Below are 17,467 nucleotides of genomic sequence, written 5' to 3' on the forward strand. Positions count from 1 at the left end.
TCTCCATTTGGCTCCTTCCATTCCTGTGCAGAAGAAGGAAATTCAGTAGAGGGGAGGTGCAGGAATTCACAGGCAACGTGGGCGTACATTGGGGCCTTCACAGCCATCACTTTGTTCTGAGGTCACAGAGCTCTGTTTGATGTCATGTTCCAGAGCCCCACTGTGCTCTTCAGTGCTCGCTCTGGGCAACACTGCAGCAGCAGCAGCAGCAGCAGCAGCAGCAGCAGCAGCAGCAGCAGCAGCAGAGTGTTGCTAGCAGGGGGGATCATGGTCCTGAGCCGCTACCTCCTGCTGCTCTTTCTCGTGGCCCTGCCAGCCCAGAATGGCCAGAGTGCTCCAGCAGCTGGGCAGGGAGCAGGTAGGCAGGCAGGGGCCAGCACACAGCCCTGGCTGGCAGCAGCGGGGCCGGGAGCAGGGATGGTTGAGCCAGGAAGGCAGCACGGGGCAGGCAGAGGGGCAGAGGCTCCAGGGGAGGTGTGAGGGGCTGCAGCTGCTTTAGGGTGCAGCATGGAGAGAGCTTCCTAAGGAGCAAGGATGTGGGGAGGGTCGGGCCAGGCCCGGAAGCTCAGCACCAGTTCTCCATCACTCAGCAGTGGCTGTCCATCCCTCCGCTCTGGGTGTCCAGCCTTCTGGCCCGGCTCCAGGGCTGACCCGCACACAGATCATGTGGGCACGCCACGGCTTTTCCCTTCATGTGGGAGCTGCCAGCTCAGTGTCCCAAGGGCAGCCAGACCCCCCTGCAGCTGTGAGGATGCAGACCTGCTTGAGCGTGCCCTATCAGTGCCTTCCACATCCAGGCCTTGAGGTGTGCCCATGAGGGCAGTGCACGTGATGGTAACTTCTTGTGGGTGTTTGGTTGTAGTTGTGGACACAGAGAGTGCTCTTTCAGCCCCTGAGCGAGGGGCAGATACCGTGCTGACTCCGAGCTGGTACCTCAAGCGTGAGTAGTCAGTCTGTCCTGCCTTCACAAAAAGGAGCGCCCCTTTTCCCTGTTTTATTCACGAGAAAAATACCGTCATAGGTTAACGTGCTTTTGTAAATCTAACAATAGGGATGAAGGATGACAAGGTTCCTGAAGAGTTCCCTGAAGGATTGCCGGATGTTCCAGAGGAGCTCCTGGCAGCCTTGCATGAAGCCCCATCTGGTTAGTATATCCCACTCTGTTAACCCTGGCAGCCGGGAAGCTGAGCTTTTGCTTCCTGTAGGCATGTGCTGTATCCTGGACAGGCAGAAGCACTCAGTCAGAGTCCTGCTGCAGGCCCACTCCATTTCACAGCTCCTGCAGGGAGCCCTAGAGATGGTCCAGCACAGCCTCCGCTCGCAGCTGTTCTTCCAGATGACTGCCAGGGGCTTCTCCAGCTGCTGCTGCAGTTGCAGCATTCCTGGCCAGGGCTGCTCTGTGCAGACATTGGCATCCAGATGTTGGGCAAAGGCCAGTGCTGAATTTGGGTTCGCCACACGCTCAGCACAGCATGGAGGCAGCAATGACATCAGAGCAAGCCTTGGCTGCCCCTTGCAAAGCTCAGGCTCAGGGACGGGTTGAAGCTGGAGTCCAAGGGTGAGGGGGAACCTGAAGGTACTCCTTCTGTGGGTCATTTGGTTAAGTCTTGGCTGGTTTGGGTCTGCACTTCTTGTTGCACTGCAGAAAATCCAGCTGTCGATTCCTCCTGTCTTGGGGGGGACAGCGGCCTCGTCAGCGCCGCTTGCCGGAATGCCCAGGCCATGGTACCGTGCTTGTGCTGAGGGGCAGTGGCTTCTGGTTAATGTGTGCAATGTTTTGTTTTTCTGAAGAGACAGATTCTGAGACTGTGCCGGAGACCTTAGCTGTGGAAGAAAGTGACAGTGTGCCAGGCTCACATGAAAAAAGAGAACCAACAGAGGACACCAGGACACTTGCTGAGCCTGAGGAATATTCAGGTGAGTGCTTGCTAGATGCTGTCTTGGGCAAAGAGCAGCATTTCTGCTGTATCCCTGCAGTGCTCTCCATGGGTGAATTGCAGGTGCCCAGCACGCAGCCCGGGCCTGCAGCCCGGAGGAGTAGATGGGGCAGTGCTGCTCCCTGGCACACACTGGGCTCTTGTGCATGAGAGCTTGATGGGATCCCTCTTGGTCCCTGATGCTAAGACACCAGAGCCAGAGGAAGCCATCTCTGAAGACAACATCAGATGTCAGTTCTGATCCACTAGCAGTGCCAGTCCTTGGGCAGCTGAAGCACACTGTGGGGTTATGCCTAGTGCAGAGCACAAACGCTGACTCTTGCATTGTCTCTTCTCCTGCCAGGGTCATCCGGTGGGCAAAAAGCCCAGACTGCTGGACACTGTGACCCGAGCAAGTACTACATCCTAGTAGGGACAGTAGCAGCCTCAGCTTTGCTTCTGCTTGGGGCAGTGTCTGGCTATCTAGTCATGCATCAGCTGCTGAAGAGAGACAGGTCAGTTATTAATTGCTGCCATTGGCAAGGAAGTCTTTGCAGCATGCAGGAGCGCCCAGGCGGCTCCTAGCAGGGCTCTGAGGAAACTGTGCTCCAAATTCCTATCTGTGAGGAGTCTTCTTGGAAATGTGTTTCTACAGGAGGAGCCAGGAGGACAAAGAGGCAACAGGACAGGACTGGGACTCTTCCTGGGAAAGCTGTGGTCAGCCTAGAGGTGAAGCAGAGTCAGGAGAAGGAGCGGGAAGCAGCGAGAGAGCCCAAGGCAACGGGTTCAGGGACAGCTGCCGCCTGTTTCCTGAGCTCTTTGCAGCAGAGCTCGCCCAGCTGCACAAGAACATGAGCGCAGACCCGTCACCTCTGCCCACCTGCTCCTTCTGTGCTCTGGCTGACAACACCTCTTCACGGGACCACTGGATTTCCCTGGAGTCACCTCAGCCCACAGCATCCTCTTGGCCCTCCTACCAATACCTGCAGGACTACTATCTGTTAGAGGATGAAGATTAGTGATAGTGATAGATGGTTAGTGATAGTGATAGCCATAAATAGTGATAGTGGTAGTGATTCTTTTAGTGATAGTGATAGGGACACTTGATATTAGAGGGTGGTGGTTGTTTTAATGATAGTGATAGTTAATATTAGAGGATAGTGATGGTTTTAATGATAGCGTTAGTTAATATTAGGGGATAGTGATTGTTTCAATGATAGCGTTACTTGATATTAGAGGAGGGTGATTGTATTAGCGATAGTGATAGTCATAAATAGTGATAGTGGTAGTGATTCTTTTAGTGATAGTGATAGGGATACTTGATATTAGAGGGTGGTGGTTGTTTTAATGATAGTGATAGTTAATATTAGAGGATAGTGATTGTTTTAATGATAGCGTTATTTGATATTAGAGGACAATGACTGTATTAGCGATAGTGATAGTTAATATTGGAGGATGGTGATTGTTTTTGTGATAGTGGTACATTTAGTGATAGTGATACTTGGTATTAGCAGACAATTATTGTTTTCTTGATCTTGATAAATAAATATTTTTCCAAAAGCAGTAAGTTCTTGCCTGGTGTGGCTGTTTCTGTTGGGGTAGAATGCACAGAGCTGGGAGCAGGGCTGGGGCTGTGACAGGAGCTCTGAGAAACTTGCACTGCAGTGCAGGAGCTGCTTGTGCCACCTCAGCCTGCTTTCCCAGCAGTGGCCGTTCACAAAGCTTTCCTGCACCAGCACGGGGACACGCTGGCTAGCAGTGACATGCAGAAACTTCTCTGGGAGCTCATTTGGGATGCTGCCCTGAATCAGGAAGGTCTGGGCAGAGAGGGAAAGATGTTCTGCGAGGGATGGCTGTCCAGCAGTGAGCACATCAAGAGACCCGAGGTGGTGACTTAGGTCGTGGCAGTCCCTCCCTGAAGAGCTTCAAGAGAGGAGCATCAAGGAGCAGAAAGCTGGAGCCGGGCTGTGTGAGAGGGGAAGGAATGTCCTATCAATCACAGGAGCCTTCTTAAAAATTAGATGGATAACAGCGACTATAATTATAATAAAAATTACAGTCTTGTCGCACGCAGTATGGGAAAAAAGCCCAGAGCTGGAATAGAACAGAGAACTTTTGTGGAGGATTTTGTGAACAGCTAGCTAGTTGACAAAGGTCACACTGATATAATACCGTTAGTTAAGCAAGAAGGAGATGAGGATAGGAGTCAGCGGACAGTGTCCAAACCTGGCAAGGGCACTGAGCCCTTGGTGCAACATCAGGATGGGGGAGAGGATGGTTAGTTAGAAATATGAAGAAAAGATGTGGACAGCTGCAACATAGTAGCCACAAGAATGCTAAGGTAGGCGTAGTTAGCTGATAAGTAACTAACCAATAATGAGCTCGCCTTTTGCAATATGTATTGGCCTCATTAACACCAATATAAATGTATGTGCCTACCAATAAAGTTTTGAGATTTGCTGATCACTCCTATTGAGTGCCGCATTTTTTCCGCCGATTACCACAGGCCTCAACCCACTACTTTTATCCCAGCAAGTACAGTGAGACAAGAGCACTCCTTTAGATCCAGTGCATTGAATTCAGCAAAGCCTCCCCAGCCACTCCCAGCTGAGATGTTCAGGAATCAAAGGAGGAAGCTCCACCATGATTTCATTGGCAGTAATGGGGACACGCCTCTGGAAGTGCTGCCAGCTGAGCCAGGGGCTGGGCCTGGGGGGGACTCATGTGCCCCCATTGCTCTCTCAGGGCAAATGCCGTGTGTGCAACACCAAGGAAATGTAATGAACACTGCCTCAGGGATTTCATACAGACAGAAAGGCCAAATGGAGCAAACTTTGGTTTAATGATAAAAACAGATTGTGTCTCAACAAAGACAAAATGTAAAAAGTTGAAGCATAGAAACACCAAACACCAAACATTTATTGCTAAATCTAACACTACTAATACATCTTTAATAATAGTTATATATCTTATATATATCTTAGCTAATAAACAGAGGGATTCCTATCATGTAAACTAATAGAAGAATAAACAATCCTAAAAACTTGAAAAACAATCTTATTTCTATCTAGTCCTGCAGACGCATAACTCTTGCTAGCCTGGGGCAAATGCAGGGCTAATTTGGCCTTTTCTTCTTGGGGAGAGGCTGTGCATCCTTGCGTGGGCGATGTCTTCTCCTGTGCTTGTTCCTCTCCTTGATGGTTTCAAACTCCCTGGAAGACAGGAAACAAACCATCCATTGTTAACTCCATACACACCATTAAGCCAAGTGCCGAGATCTCCCTTTTTGGATGAATTTCCATCTTTTCAGGCTGTGACAAATTGGTAAAGTGATCAGCACCATGAGTCTGATCTTGCTGGTTTCAATTCTTTGAAATGTCTTCCTCCTTTTGCTTCATCCTAGGTTTAATTGGATCAGCAGCATCAAAGCAAGCTTTGATGCATGTGTTCCTGCTTGTACAAACTGTGTCTTGTTGGGGCATGGCAAGGTTTCACTGGGAATGCTGGGTTTGAACGAAGCTGTTTGGGTTCCAAGTGGGCTGTAAGCTTGAGCACGGCTGCCAGGGGCGATCCTGCAAGTGGCCTCAGCTTGCCCTGTGGTGCCTTTGGAAAGGGTCAGCGTGCTTTAGGCCAAAGGGGCAGCTGGGAGCAGAAGGAGGAGGAGCTTGCGCACCGTTGGCACTGCCCGCACGGAAAGGGGCCTCCCGCCGGCTGGGGCGGCTGGCGCGGTTGGCAGCAGGGACACTCCGCGCTGCCAGCCCACTTGCGGCTTCTCTTCCCGGTCTCCCCAGTCTCCTTCCTGGGAGGGCTTTTCCTCCTCTTCCGTTTGCCCGCAGTCTGGAAATCAAAGAATCCTTATCAGTGCTTCCTTCCTTCCTTTTAGAAAGCTGGAATTCACAGCATCCACCCCAAAAATCTATTGGCCTAAGCAAATTCTTCCAAACCCCAAAGAGCTGAGAAAAGGGCTGGATATGGCAGTGGGCTGCGGCAGGCTGCCAACCATGGAGGTTGGAAGAAAATACTCCCCTTTACCACAGCTCTAAGGGGGTGGGATAAATACGTGGCTATCCATAGTTCTACATGTCTGATTTCTACCTCTCTGCCTAACATCTATTTATCTCTGGTTTTCCTCCCCACATGTCTAGGGCATGGCTTTTACATTCAGTCACACTAGTGAAGACACATGATTACCCATTTTCTCCTACCCAAAATAATCTCTCTCTCTCCCTCTCTCTCTGTCTCTCTCTGTGAAGCAAATTGCTCTCTGCCAGTAAGGAAAGTATTAAAGGTGCCATGGCACTGGCAGCTCCTTTTTGGGGATACGCTGGGGTGCTACAAAAGATCTCTAAAATTTGGCAGCATCTCCATGAAGGCAGCCCAGATGGCTGATGTTAGCAAGCAGTGGGGAATGAAAGGTGTGATTGGAATCTGAGGGTGCCAGCCCTTGAGAAACCGATTTGTAGAGAGTCAAAGCCCATTTTGCTGGTGGTGCTGCTTTGTTGGGTCAAAGTTGTGCTCCACAATTCCGTATTTCAGGGCAGCAGCACAACAAAAGTCTGGGTAGCACCTGCTGCGCCTCTCCCAGTGCGTGGGACCAAGGGAGCCTGGCAAAGCGGCGTCTGGTGTGGCTTACCAGCAGGGTTTGTGCCCTTCTGCCAGTTTCTTGACCCTGCTGGCATGTCTGGATTTTCTTCCCACTCACCTGAGCAAGAGTGCTGCTGGCAAGTTTCTGCTCTTTTTTCCAGCAGTAGTAGTACTCCACACACTGTGCCACAGTCTTACTCGGGATCTGTTGTGAAGAGCAAAAGAAGGAATCTGAAACAGCCGTCCTGTAGGGTGCATTGGAGAACAATGAGAATACAGAGTAAAGTAGGAATTAAAGTCACGGAGAAAATTGAGGAGGGTGTAAAATGAAATGAATATGCAGGAGTCAGAGAGGCATTATGCAATGTAATAAACCGAGTATTGTGCTACGTGGTACCACATGTAATGCACAGATCAACACCAAGTCCCTCTAGCAGAGTTCTTCTTTGCCCCGTTCACTGCAGTTACCCCAGCACAAGGTGTTGTGGAAGCAGCAGCATATATGGGAGACAAGTCTAACAGAAGAGAGCTTTGTCTTCCAAAACAGCCTGGAGAGAAGGGCTGCAGAGGCCGGATCATCATTTTCACACAGGCCTTCCATGTCCTGTTCTGTGGCTGCTTTAACAGTTTTGGTACTTGAGAAGAGAGGGACATAGGTGCAGTATTTGGTACCAGCAATAATCAACATGTCCCTTCTGATGATCTGCCAAGGTGAGAAATGTCCTGTGGCTTTACCTGCTTCTGGATGAGATGGAAATCCTTGCCGTAGGTGTGGAAAGCCTTTTGGAAGGCCTCCTTCTCCTCAGGTGTCCATCTATCAGAGCCTGGCAAGAAAAAGCAGCAGCTGAATTGATCCCTCTAGCCACTTGAAGCAGATCCCACTGGATGCCGAAAGCAAGCTGGCGCCAGCCGTCATTCACGTGTGTGCATGTCTGCTCCCTCAGAAGGTGATGAAGACGAGAGCAGGCATTCCCCAGGGAAAAAAGCATGGAAAACGAGTCAAGCTGAAGGAGTAGATGCTGGTGCTTTCCCTGTCCCCAGAGAAGGCGAGATCGTGTGCTGGTTTTAAGCACAACTAATTGAAGCAGAAATGCTTGACACGGCCATTAAGCGCACGGCAGCATGTGTCAGTGAAGGAAGAAGCTGGGCTTGGGTTACCTGCATAATGATAATCAGCCAAGGGATGGCCTTGAGCTGTTGGAGGACCCCCTGAGAGCAACATCTCCAGAGCCTCCTGCAAGATGCAAAGGAAAAAGGCTTGAGCTGACCCACAACACAAAAAAAGAGCCAAACCCCACCAATGCTGCCCTTCAGCCGCTTTGCTTCTTCAGCTGAGGATTCAGGCCACTGGCTCTCATATGGGTCAAAGATTGTGCTTTGCTCCCAGTCCCTCATTTTTGCTGCCCAGCCCTTGGCTCCTGCTCCCCAAGGGTAGCATTTTCCTCTCCAACTCCATGATTTTGCTCCTCCTGCATCCTGAATTGCCTCAGCTGACTGAGGCTTCTGGGAATTGCCCCTCAAAATGTCTTCGAGAACACAGATCTCCAGGAGGTTTTCAAGGCAGCAGGCTGCAGGACCCTGCGGCGCTGCCTCCAGGAGAGATCTTGTCCCTGCTGGAGCCATTTGGGCTCAGCCCTGCCGCAGCTGGACGAGACACAGCAGGCAGCGAGTGCTCTGCTGCTTGTGAACTCCCTTCTTCAAGGAGCAGCCAGGAAAGGCTGTCCCGCTGCCCGGGCCTTATCAATTCCCTGCCCACTCTTGCCCGCGCCCAAACAGCCGCTTCCTACCGGAACGCTGCCGCGAGCCTGGTGCAGGCAGTGCAGGGCGAGCTCCAGCTGAGCTGCTACCCCGGGATGGCCACAGGAACTGGCCTTGTCCAACAGTTCTCTGACTGCAAGCACAACAAAAACCCACCCAAAGTCAGCCTTGAGCCGACAAAGGGGAAGGCTTGCCGTACAAGGCAGGAGGGAAAGCACAAGAGCTAAAGCCTGCAGCTTGGAGAGCATGAAAAGGAGAGCAAAGCAAAGGGCAGCTGAAGCAAGGGCCCACCTAGTGCTGCCTCTCCCTTCCATGCAGCTTTTGGCATAAGGAGTGGGGGCCAATCTCCCCTCTTCCAGTGGCACATGCCTCTGACCCATTTGGAGAGCAGCACAGTTGCTCTTTTTCCTGCTCTGCTGCAGAAGCAGAGTATTGTCCTTACACCTACCACTTCCACAAGGGAAGATGGGCATGACAAGGAGAGAAGCAGAGCCTGCCAAAAGCTGCCTTTTTACCCAAAAATCACCATTTTACATGCCCGACTATCTCAGGAGTTGAAGGAAAGCTAGACAGCTACCTCTGTCTGGTTTTTCCAGGTCAGAGTCGTCTTCCTCCAAGGGCTTCCAGACCAGGGTTGCAGGCTCTTCATCCTCACTTGGCGGCCCGGTCTGCAGCTCAGGGAGCTCAGCCTGAAAGTCACTGCCAACATTGATGTGTCTAGAGGAAGAAGGAGTAGGACGTAAGAAAGGCAAGTGGTCAAGAGACACCTGGCGTGCAGCCACGGCCTTCGACCAATCCCACCCTGGCTCTGAAGGAGCAGTTGTCCTGCTCGCCGTTCCTCAACTTTGCTGTCCTTTAACCCTAGGCCAAAACTCACGGCTCAGTGAGGACTCTTGCTTTCCTTTTCATTGTGCCTCTCCTTTCCACCTGAAAGAGATCAAAACAACGCTCCAGATGAAACTCATTCTGCCAAGATGTGTCGGTAGCCCTGCTTCTCATCCTCACCACTGAAAACCCCAAGCTCCTCTGTCCCAGCTCCTCTCCATTAGGTGTCATTGCTGCATTTTTCACTTGGAATTTCTGAGGCAGGTCCCTCTAGCAGTCTGCAGCTTGCTCAAGAAGGAAAGCTGAAGGGCAGGCACTAGAGTGCCTTGAGTCTTGGGGCCAGTGAGAAGAGCCAAGAGGATGCATGGAAGATGCGCTACTGCAGGCTTGGGTTGGATGGAAGGCAAAGGTTCTTCAGCCAGAGGGGGCTTGGGCACTGGAACTGCCTCCCCAGGGAAGGGCTCCCAGCACCAAGGCTGAGAGAGCTCCAAAAGTCTTTGGACACTGCTCTTGGGCACAGGCTGGGATTCTTGAGGTTGTCCTGAGCAGGCCCACGTGCTGGGCTCCATGATCTTTGGGAGTCCCTTCCAGCCCAGAAAATGCTGTGACACTGTGATTGTGTTCCTGAGAAGCACCACTCAAGAGGGCATCTCACAGCTGCCTCTGACCGTGAGGCAGAGCCAGCCCTACACACATTGAACAACACAGACAAATCTATAGCAATATCTCTCTGGAAAAGAGATGCAAGGCAGTGGGAAAAAATCAAAAAAGCTATGAAAATAGTATGTGTCTGTAAGTGATGTAAGTATGTGAGTATATAGGAATTGCTGAAACCAGATCATTTCTGAGGATGAAAGCCAGTACTGCAGACAAGCCCAGCAAACTGCTTCCATGCTCTGATGGGCAGGCATCCCAGAGGCGAAGTCCCATCCTTCTGGTTTTTCAAGCTTTGCAGGAAGTGTGACCAGAGTGAGGGCGTAGCAGGATTTGTGGACACTGAACCCCTGAACTCCTTCGGAATGACCAGTTGGTTTTGGGGTCACCACAACGTAGTTTTAGGACTTAAATGGGTGCCATGAAGTTTTACACAGGTCACCAGTGGACGAGAATCTGCAAGTGCACCGTGACAGCTCCCTACGTCCTCTATGGAAAGGTGTGTATTTCCCCTGGAGGCAGCATTATTCCTGGAGAAGTTGCAGCCTGCTTTCATGTGCAACCTCGTCTGGGGAAAGTGACCACACACCGTGTCTGTGGTGGTTGGTGGCAGAGCCAGCTGGAGCCTCCTGCCGTTCTGTGAGTGCTTTGGGGGCCCACGGGGATTTTCTTACCTTGCACAGTGCCAAAGTGCTGTGGGGATGCTTGGCAGTAGACGAGGAGATGAGGATGTCGCTGCAGAGGCCAGCTGTGGCGCCGAGTGCAGAAGGTGGCTGCTGAGGGACAGCCCAGGAGCAGATGCTGCAGCTGCTGCTCCAGCGCTGCTCCACCAGTGTTCCACCAATGGCCGCAGGATCAGCAGACAAGGGCAGTTGCTACAGGCACAGCCCAACATTCCATGCAGAACCCCAGGGGAACCATGGGACAGAAACAGGGATAGGCCACCTTTGCCCCTTCTACTTCTTCTGCTGCAAGTTTGCTCTGAAAACTGAGGAGAAAAGCTCCCCACTGGGGCTTTTCTCCTCAGTCCTCTGGATGGGGAAAAGCAGAGCCGGGACAGCTCTGGCTCTCCTCTTTGCTTCTCTGTAAGGTGCCTGCAGCTGAACAGGCACAGGAGGCTGGCTCTGTCCAAGCGCCCATTCCACATTTCCTGCACTGCAGAACCAGGATGACTGGCTCTCCTCTGGCTCTGAGAGGAGCTTGCAAATCATTCCGTGCAGAACCAAGTGCAAAGCTTTCTGTCCAAGTGGCGGCATTCATCCTGCCCCCTTTCTCAATTGTCTGGTGCCCAATAATGTCACTTGATGTTTTCCCTCCTTTGGCCTGCTGAGCTGTCTCTCACCTCAACACTCCTTCCCTGAAACTTGGAGAAACGGGATGTTTCTCAGGAGAGCCGATGGGGACACACACACTGGGGCAGTGCACCAGCATTGCTGTAGTCAACAGGTCATGCAGAATTTCTAGGTCTCTCTTCCAGCTCCCTTGAAGAAGGGAGAATGTTCGTCTCTACTACTCTGGCATTCCTCTAAGGAAGGAACACCAAGAGAACGAACGGCTTTTCGACATGAACGGCTTTCGCCTTTGTTTGAATACTTAGATATGGTAAAACCCAGCCACTTGTACTGCTTCCCTGCCTAAGGTTATAGTAAAACAAATCTTGCTTCCTTCCCAGCAGACATCTTCCACACATATGCCCCCAACCTGCTGGGAAAACATCTGGAACAAGGCCCACTGCAATGCAGATACTTTGTAGGCTCCAGATCCCACCTGCACTGGCTCCAGCAGGCAAGAGCAAGCTTTGGTCGCTTCCCAGAAGCAGCCTGGCCATTCCCCCCTGCCTCGCCCCCTCGCCATCCTCCACAGCCCCTGCTGCCAAAGCCTTGCTAGGCAGAGCCATTTGCTGGGCTCGGTAAAAGAGTGACTTGGATTCTTCTTTGGTGCAAATACCAAAGCTGTGAGAAGTGAGAGGATCAGGTTCACAGCCGCTCTGCTTTAGCTAAGGACATTACTGGAGGCTCAGAGCCTGGTCCTTTAAAGAGAAACTGAATCTGAGCTACTGGTGTTTTCCTGGTGCATGTGGACATTTATTTTCTACAATCTCAAGATGATCCTGAGGTGTTCTAAAAAGTCTCTTTTCCCCAACTCAGCTGTCGAAAAAGGAGTCAGAAGTCTTCCGTTTTGTTCTCAAGTCTGTTTATTATTTCTTATCTAAAACATTCTCTGTCTGGCTTGCAGAGGTCTGTTCTGTACGTCAGTCTGAGGCACACTGCCCTCCCCCAGGGCTGGTGTTGTCTTTTATACTATAAACTACGTATTCAATATTTACAGTTATTTCCCAATACCTATCACCTGTGTTAGACAGTGACTTTCTACTCTAAACCAATCCCAAAGTGCCACCATCACCAAGAAGATGGAGGCTAGGAAGAAGAACAGGACAATGCCCAAATTCCTCCATCTTGTGCCCCTAGACCCCCATAGTCAAATTCTTCAAAATTCCACCTTTCACCCTGTGGCAACTACTGTTATGCTACTTAAACTTTTGTGACTTGTAATTCTTCATATAAAGTTGGTAATTTGCTCCCATGGGTTGAGATTGAATTCCCAAGTGTCTTTGGCTTCCTGCCAGGGTCTCCAAGCCCCTGACAGGATTTTGAGCCATCCAGGGCATCCAGAGGGATGTCCTGGGTTCTGACAGAAGAAAAGACTACATATGGGACTTATCCTTTATTTGACATGAAACAGTTTTCAACAGAAATCGGGGAAAAAAGCCTTTGAACACATCTTTACTTTGAAGAAAGGTGGCTGCAGCAGCAAATACTTACCACGACAAATAGGCATGAGCTGTCATTCTTTATGTTATTATGTGTGCGTGAAATACTGTCACTAAGCCTCTACAAAACACACAGTGCAATGGGAATCTCTATTTAATCTCCTCATCAGTACAACTTATGCTGGATTCTGAGAGACCTATTTAATTACTTTAATGCTTCGACCATTCCTGTGAATGTTCAAAAGCCATTAACCATGGCGCTCAGACTCTGGCAGATATTTGGTCTTGAAGGAAAACTTTTTACTGAGTTTTTTCTTATGTCTTTTAAAACACACTGTGATCAGTTAATATCATGAGTTAGAAAGCCATAGCATGTCGAAAAGCACTATTGTAGCAAACATCTATGTAGTCAGAAAACGTCCTTTAGATAAAATCAGAATGTCCAAGGACTCTATCCTCTCCCTCTCTCTTTCCCTTGCCTCTTTTTTCTACCTTTCCCTTCCCTTTTCCCATTCCCTCTTCACTCCTACAGTCTCTTATATTCACAGAGAGAGGTTTCTATAACCTGTCCCCTTTAAAGGGATTTACCACCCCTTCATTAACTCTGCCAGATGCTGTTTGAAGGTGTTCTCTCCATTCTCTGAGAGGCATCTCTACACCATCCTGCCCCTGCAGACACTCTGGCTTGGTGGCTGAGGCTGTCACAGCACTGCCAACAGCAACTGTGCAGCCAGAGCTGCAGAATCTGTCACTGCTGGCCTGAAAGTGCCAGCCCTGGATGGAAATATCAGCAGGAGCTCATGCTCGTCCTCCCCGTGCTGACAAATCCCTGCAATCCCTCCTGCTGTGCTCTGTGGCAGCACTGCCAGAGGAGGCAGAGGATGTGACACATCCCCAGGGACACCTCGGGCTGGCTCTGGGCAGCAGGACCTTCCCTTGGCCCATGCTCACTTCTGCAGACAGCTATGGCCATGAGCCTCACACACTCCTTGCTTTTTGGGGCAAATCCCTTCAGCTTTGCTCATTTAAGGCTCTGCAAGGGGCCAAAGACCCAACCCTCTTTTTCTGAAAAAGCAGATGGTGGGCAGTTCTTCAGCCCACAGAATTAAAAATAAATTCTTTTGACCCAAGTAGCCTCCAAGCACATATTTTGGGAAGGAATTACTTTCCCACACATAGTGCACTTTCCCTCTTTTACTGCTAACAAAATCCCAGTGTTTGATGCAAACAGCCCCAGGATATGTTCATGAATAGCTCATCAAATAGCTCACAATCAGCCCCTTGAGAAAAGCAAAGTGTGCTTTCTAATGTAACCAGTTAGTTTGAGTTTTGAATGTTTTGCATTTGCAACTGAGACCCTGTAAGCAATTCTAATTGTTGGCAGTAGGTGAGATACTTCTGAACAAAGAAATCAGTTTTACCTGGCATTTACCTGGTCATACAAAAGAATGGATGTTTGGAGAGTGTGTTTTTATAATGTCATATGTTTAAGGTGGGACACACACAGTGTACAACATCTCTCCTTTATACTTTTCTTTTATAAATACATAGTTCTAAGAATTTATAACTTTTATTTGGCTTAAAAGATCAAAGACTCAGTAGTAAACACCTGTCAAGCCTCCTGGACCTCCGTTCTGGCCACCCAGGGCCATAGGGTGCTACTGCAATAGTTATTTTTCAGGCAACAGTAGCAAACATAGGCCCCAAGGCACCAACCTGCCCCCTTTCTGTATCATCAGCAATAGAAATTGGTTTTAAATTATGAGAATTTCCAACTCCCAAATGTCAAAAAGTATGTATTTTCACATGCAAACTATGATGGCTTTTGCTGATGTTTATAACATTTCACAGGGCCAAAGATGACTCAGATTTCTGAAGTTTTACAAAATAGAGATGCAAATGTCACAGGAAGCACAGCAAGGATGAAGGTTTAATCACCCTGAAAAAACCTCTCTTGCTGAAGTGTCCATAGAATCACAGCTTGATCCAGAGTGCACCAATAGCACCTTACCCTGTCCATGAGCCATCCTGGAAATGCAGAGCATGCCAGCCCCAAGTCTGGTTCTAGTGCCCGTTCTTATGCACAATTGTCTCCAAAATCTGCAGCAGCACAAGCCAAGGTGAGGGCAAAGCCCATTCTGAGGATGCCTTGGGGACCCTCCACGCCTGTTCCGAGCGCAGGGGACAGCAGGTTCTGCCACAGCAGCAGAAATTACATTATGTGTTAGTAAATGCAGCATTTAGAGTAGCAACTAAATAGTCCTATCTCAGAGTTAAATGTTCAATTCTTCATAAATGCAGTACCTAAACCAGTTAAATCCCACCTACACCCCAGACATCCACCTATACCTGCTTGTGTAAATTGTATTTTCCACTCCACTCCCTGGCCCTTCTCTCACCACAGTCCTCAAGCCCTCAACCAGGCACAAGCCAACTTCTCACCATGCTGTTAGTAATCACCTGCCCCACCCACAGCAGCTGTGCAGGTCCCTGACTGCTGGGAGAACAGACTTGAAATGCAGACCCCATCCTCCACCACAAAAAAAAAAAAAAAAAAAAAAAAAAAAAAAAAAAAAAAAAAAAAAAATCAAATTTTTCTAAATCATTTCAGACTAGTGAAAGATCAGGACATTGAGAGACTTGTTTATTACCTTCAGGCCAATCAAGATAAAGTTTATGTCCTTCTGTATCAAGGGAAGTCATGGCTTCATTTTGAAGCCCAGTTTTATGTTTTGTCAGCCCACTTTCCTTCCTTGTTTGTCCCTGCTCCCCAGGAGGCCACTCACTAGGCATATATAGAAATACCTGTGTCTGAAAACACATCTACATGAGTGCATGACTTGCACTGCAGCAGTTGAAGGCGTTGTTTTTATTGCACAAAGATCACAAACCTCTTCTAGAAGAACTGTAGAGTTCTTACTATGGGGCTGTAAGAACCCTGCCAGCACATCTGCTGCTAAAGCAACAATTCCAGCTTTGCAGTGGCTTAAGCGGGCTGAGACAGAAGTGTTGCTCCATCAATGCGTAAACCACAACAAAGCAGTGGGGACAAGCCTTTGTTCCAAGTGTGACTGAAGCTTTGGGAAGCAGGTTTGCCTGCAGAGGGCACACAGAAGCATGACACCTTTGCCTCCTGTGCACCTACAATTTCTACAGCATCATTATCACTGCTCGGGTGACTGAGCAAGCTGACAGTGTGTGACGGATTGTCTGTCGTGTACAGAAAGTCACAGAAAGAAGAAGGGAGGGAGAAAACAGGGAAGATGACAATGCAAAAGATGTTGAAGGAGTGTGGCAAGGATTGAGGATTAAGAGACAGAAATAAAAAGAGACCATACCCCTAAACTGTCAAGTGCTGAGGAGAAACTGCAAGTACTTGCATACTTCAGCTCACCACCTGGACTTGCATGCCTTGTCCACATTACCATAATTTCAATAATTTTGATTCCTGGAGAAGCTGCCAGGTCCCCAGTACCAGTCCTACCTCCCTTCCAGCAGTCTCTGTCTGGGCAGAGTTGAAAATAGATCAGGGATTATCTTTTACTCCATAAGCATTCAAGACAGCCAGAGAGGTTCCAGGAAAAGGCCATAGTGAGTGCCCAGGACAAAGAGATTTTAAGCAAGTGGAAGAAGGGAGTATTAATTGAGGATCACAGTTATATGTTGGGGTATAACCTTTCAAATATTTGTTGCATTTGAAATAGAGATTTTTGGAGTTAACTTGAGTTAGCAATATGAATTAAGCATTTAAATTTTAGCTTGTAGAATTAAGTGTTGATTTTTTTCCTTTTACTTAAGAAATCATGGATGTAATTATCATGCCAGGCAAGAACAGGCGGGGCCAGGGGTTGGATATGCATGAAAAGGTTGAGCAATGTCATCTATATGGAGCACCTTTGTGAATAAAAGATTGAGCTCAGACCAGGGCTCAGGGCACAAGTTTTCAGGAGAGCTATCTCGCTTGTGCTGGGTGCTGACAATACAGACCCAGTTCATAACTACATCAGATTGTGGAGTCTATTTATTCCATCTATGGCTTCACTTTTCTACTGAAAACTGCAGGGGAGAAAGCCCAGGCAGAAAAGGGAAGGAGAAGCCACGTAAACAAACCCATAGCTCTATACAAGGACAGAAGCAGATTTCATCTTCACCAAGCTGAAAAGAGTGGTTTTATTAGAAAAAAAACAAAAGCAAAAATACCCTAACATCATATATATTCTCCCACCACATTCAGACATTACAACAATAAAAATGCACTATAAAACCACTGCATTAAATTGGTGAGTTAGGAAAAATAAACAGGGCACAGGTTAATCTATATAGATCTTTGGAAAGATGAGCAATTACAATCTGCACCCCAGCTCATGCTCAGTGTTTACTATAATCTTAAATAACAATAAAGTCAAACACAACAGAAGACTGATGTTCCTACCTTCTGCTTCCAAACACAGCCACGGGTGGCAGCAGCTACCATGAGCTCCATTCTCCTGAGCTCACAGCGCAGCACAGCTGTTCCAGCCACACCAGCACGGGACTGGCCGCAGGTTGTAGAGCCCGTGCCTGAGCCAGGATCAGAGCGCGTTTCCTCTCAGGTAAGGGGAGCCCCGTGCTCTTCCACAGCTTCTCCACCTTCTCCAGGAGCAAAGCAAACCCCACCACAGCTACAAAAGCTGATGCTTATCAAAGTTTTCCCTTAGCAGCTTGGAAGAGCCAACTCCCGCAGACTCCGCAGAGCGTCCGTCCCGGAGAGCCAGCCGCAGCTGCCCTGCTCTCCTTTCATCAGATCTGGGTGACACCCACCCACAGCCATTGAAAAGGGTCATTCCCAGCCTGGGAGCCAGGCGGGTCTAAGCAGCGAACAGTGATGATCATTAGAATCACCTGAGTAACAGCTGAGGTGACTTAGCTCCCTGCTTTGGACAGGCCCCTTTGGTGTCCTTGTACAGTGGGGCAGTCCCTG

General features: G+C 49.1%; 2 protein-coding genes across 4 annotated transcripts; one reads left to right on the forward strand and one right to left on the reverse strand.

Annotated features, from left to right (window-relative positions):
• The first annotated feature begins 235 nt into the window (after positions 1-235).
• Positions 236-3,483, forward strand: LOC135307048 (uncharacterized). Its single transcript, XM_064431732.1, has 6 exons — positions 236-358; positions 863-940; positions 1,052-1,144; positions 1,792-1,917; positions 2,281-2,431; positions 2,572-3,483. Exons 1-6 carry the CDS (start codon positions 268-270, stop codon positions 2,933-2,935), a joined length of 903 nt encoding a protein of 300 aa, XP_064287802.1. The 5' UTR covers positions 236-267; the 3' UTR covers positions 2,936-3,483.
• A 2,195-nt stretch (positions 3,484-5,678) lies between these two features.
• Positions 5,679-15,555, reverse strand: LOC135307546 (transcriptional-regulating factor 1-like). 3 transcript variants are annotated; one of them, XM_064431958.1, is made up of 6 exons: positions 14,857-15,555; positions 14,519-14,701; positions 8,836-8,975; positions 7,659-7,734; positions 7,236-7,324; positions 6,165-6,705 (listed from the first exon to the last, which is right to left on the reverse strand). In XM_064431958.1, the coding sequence occupies exons 2-6, from the start codon at positions 14,550-14,552 to the stop codon at positions 6,421-6,423; spliced, it is 624 nt and encodes a 207-aa protein (XP_064288028.1). In that variant the 5' UTR covers positions 14,553-14,701; positions 14,857-15,555; the 3' UTR covers positions 6,165-6,420. The 3 variants fall into 3 exon arrangements, 2 of the variants coding, with proteins under 2 accessions (XP_064288028.1, XP_064288029.1); XM_064431959.1 differs by lacking the exons at positions 14,519-14,701; positions 14,857-15,555 and adding an exon at positions 10,412-10,557 and having other exon boundaries at positions 8,836-9,185; XR_010368282.1 differs by lacking the exons at positions 8,836-8,975; positions 14,519-14,701; positions 14,857-15,555 and adding an exon at positions 5,679-5,753 and having other exon boundaries at positions 6,619-6,705; positions 7,659-8,045.
• Positions 15,556-17,467: the final 1,912 nt, after the last annotated feature.

This window comes from Passer domesticus, chromosome 9 (genome assembly GCF_036417665.1).
Source record: "Passer domesticus isolate bPasDom1 chromosome 9, bPasDom1.hap1, whole genome shotgun sequence".
NCBI classification, from domain to species: Eukaryota; Metazoa; Chordata; class Aves; order Passeriformes; family Passeridae; genus Passer; species Passer domesticus.

Coding starts and splice junctions, on each gene's coding strand:
- LOC135307048 (XM_064431732.1), top strand. CDS start 268: ATGGTCCTGAGCCGCTACCTCCTGCTGCTCTTTCTCGTGGCCCTGCCA. Junction 359..862: donor AGCAGCTGGGCAGGGAGCAG/GTAGGCAGGCAG, acceptor GTTTGGTTGTAG/TTGTGGACACAGAGAGTGCT. Junction 1,145..1,791: donor CTTGCATGAAGCCCCATCTG/GTTAGTATATCC, acceptor GTTTTTCTGAAG/AGACAGATTCTGAGACTGTG.
- LOC135307546 (XM_064431958.1), bottom strand. CDS start 14,552: ATGCTCTGCATTTCCAGGATGGCTCATGGACAGG. Junction 7,735..8,835: donor CCTGGAAAAACCAGACAGAG/GTAGCTGTCTAG, acceptor TGCATCTTGCAG/GAGGCTCTGGAGATGTTGCT. Junction 7,325..7,658: donor GGCTGATTATCATTATGCAG/GTAACCCAAGCC, acceptor TTTTCTTGCCAG/GCTCTGATAGATGGACACCT.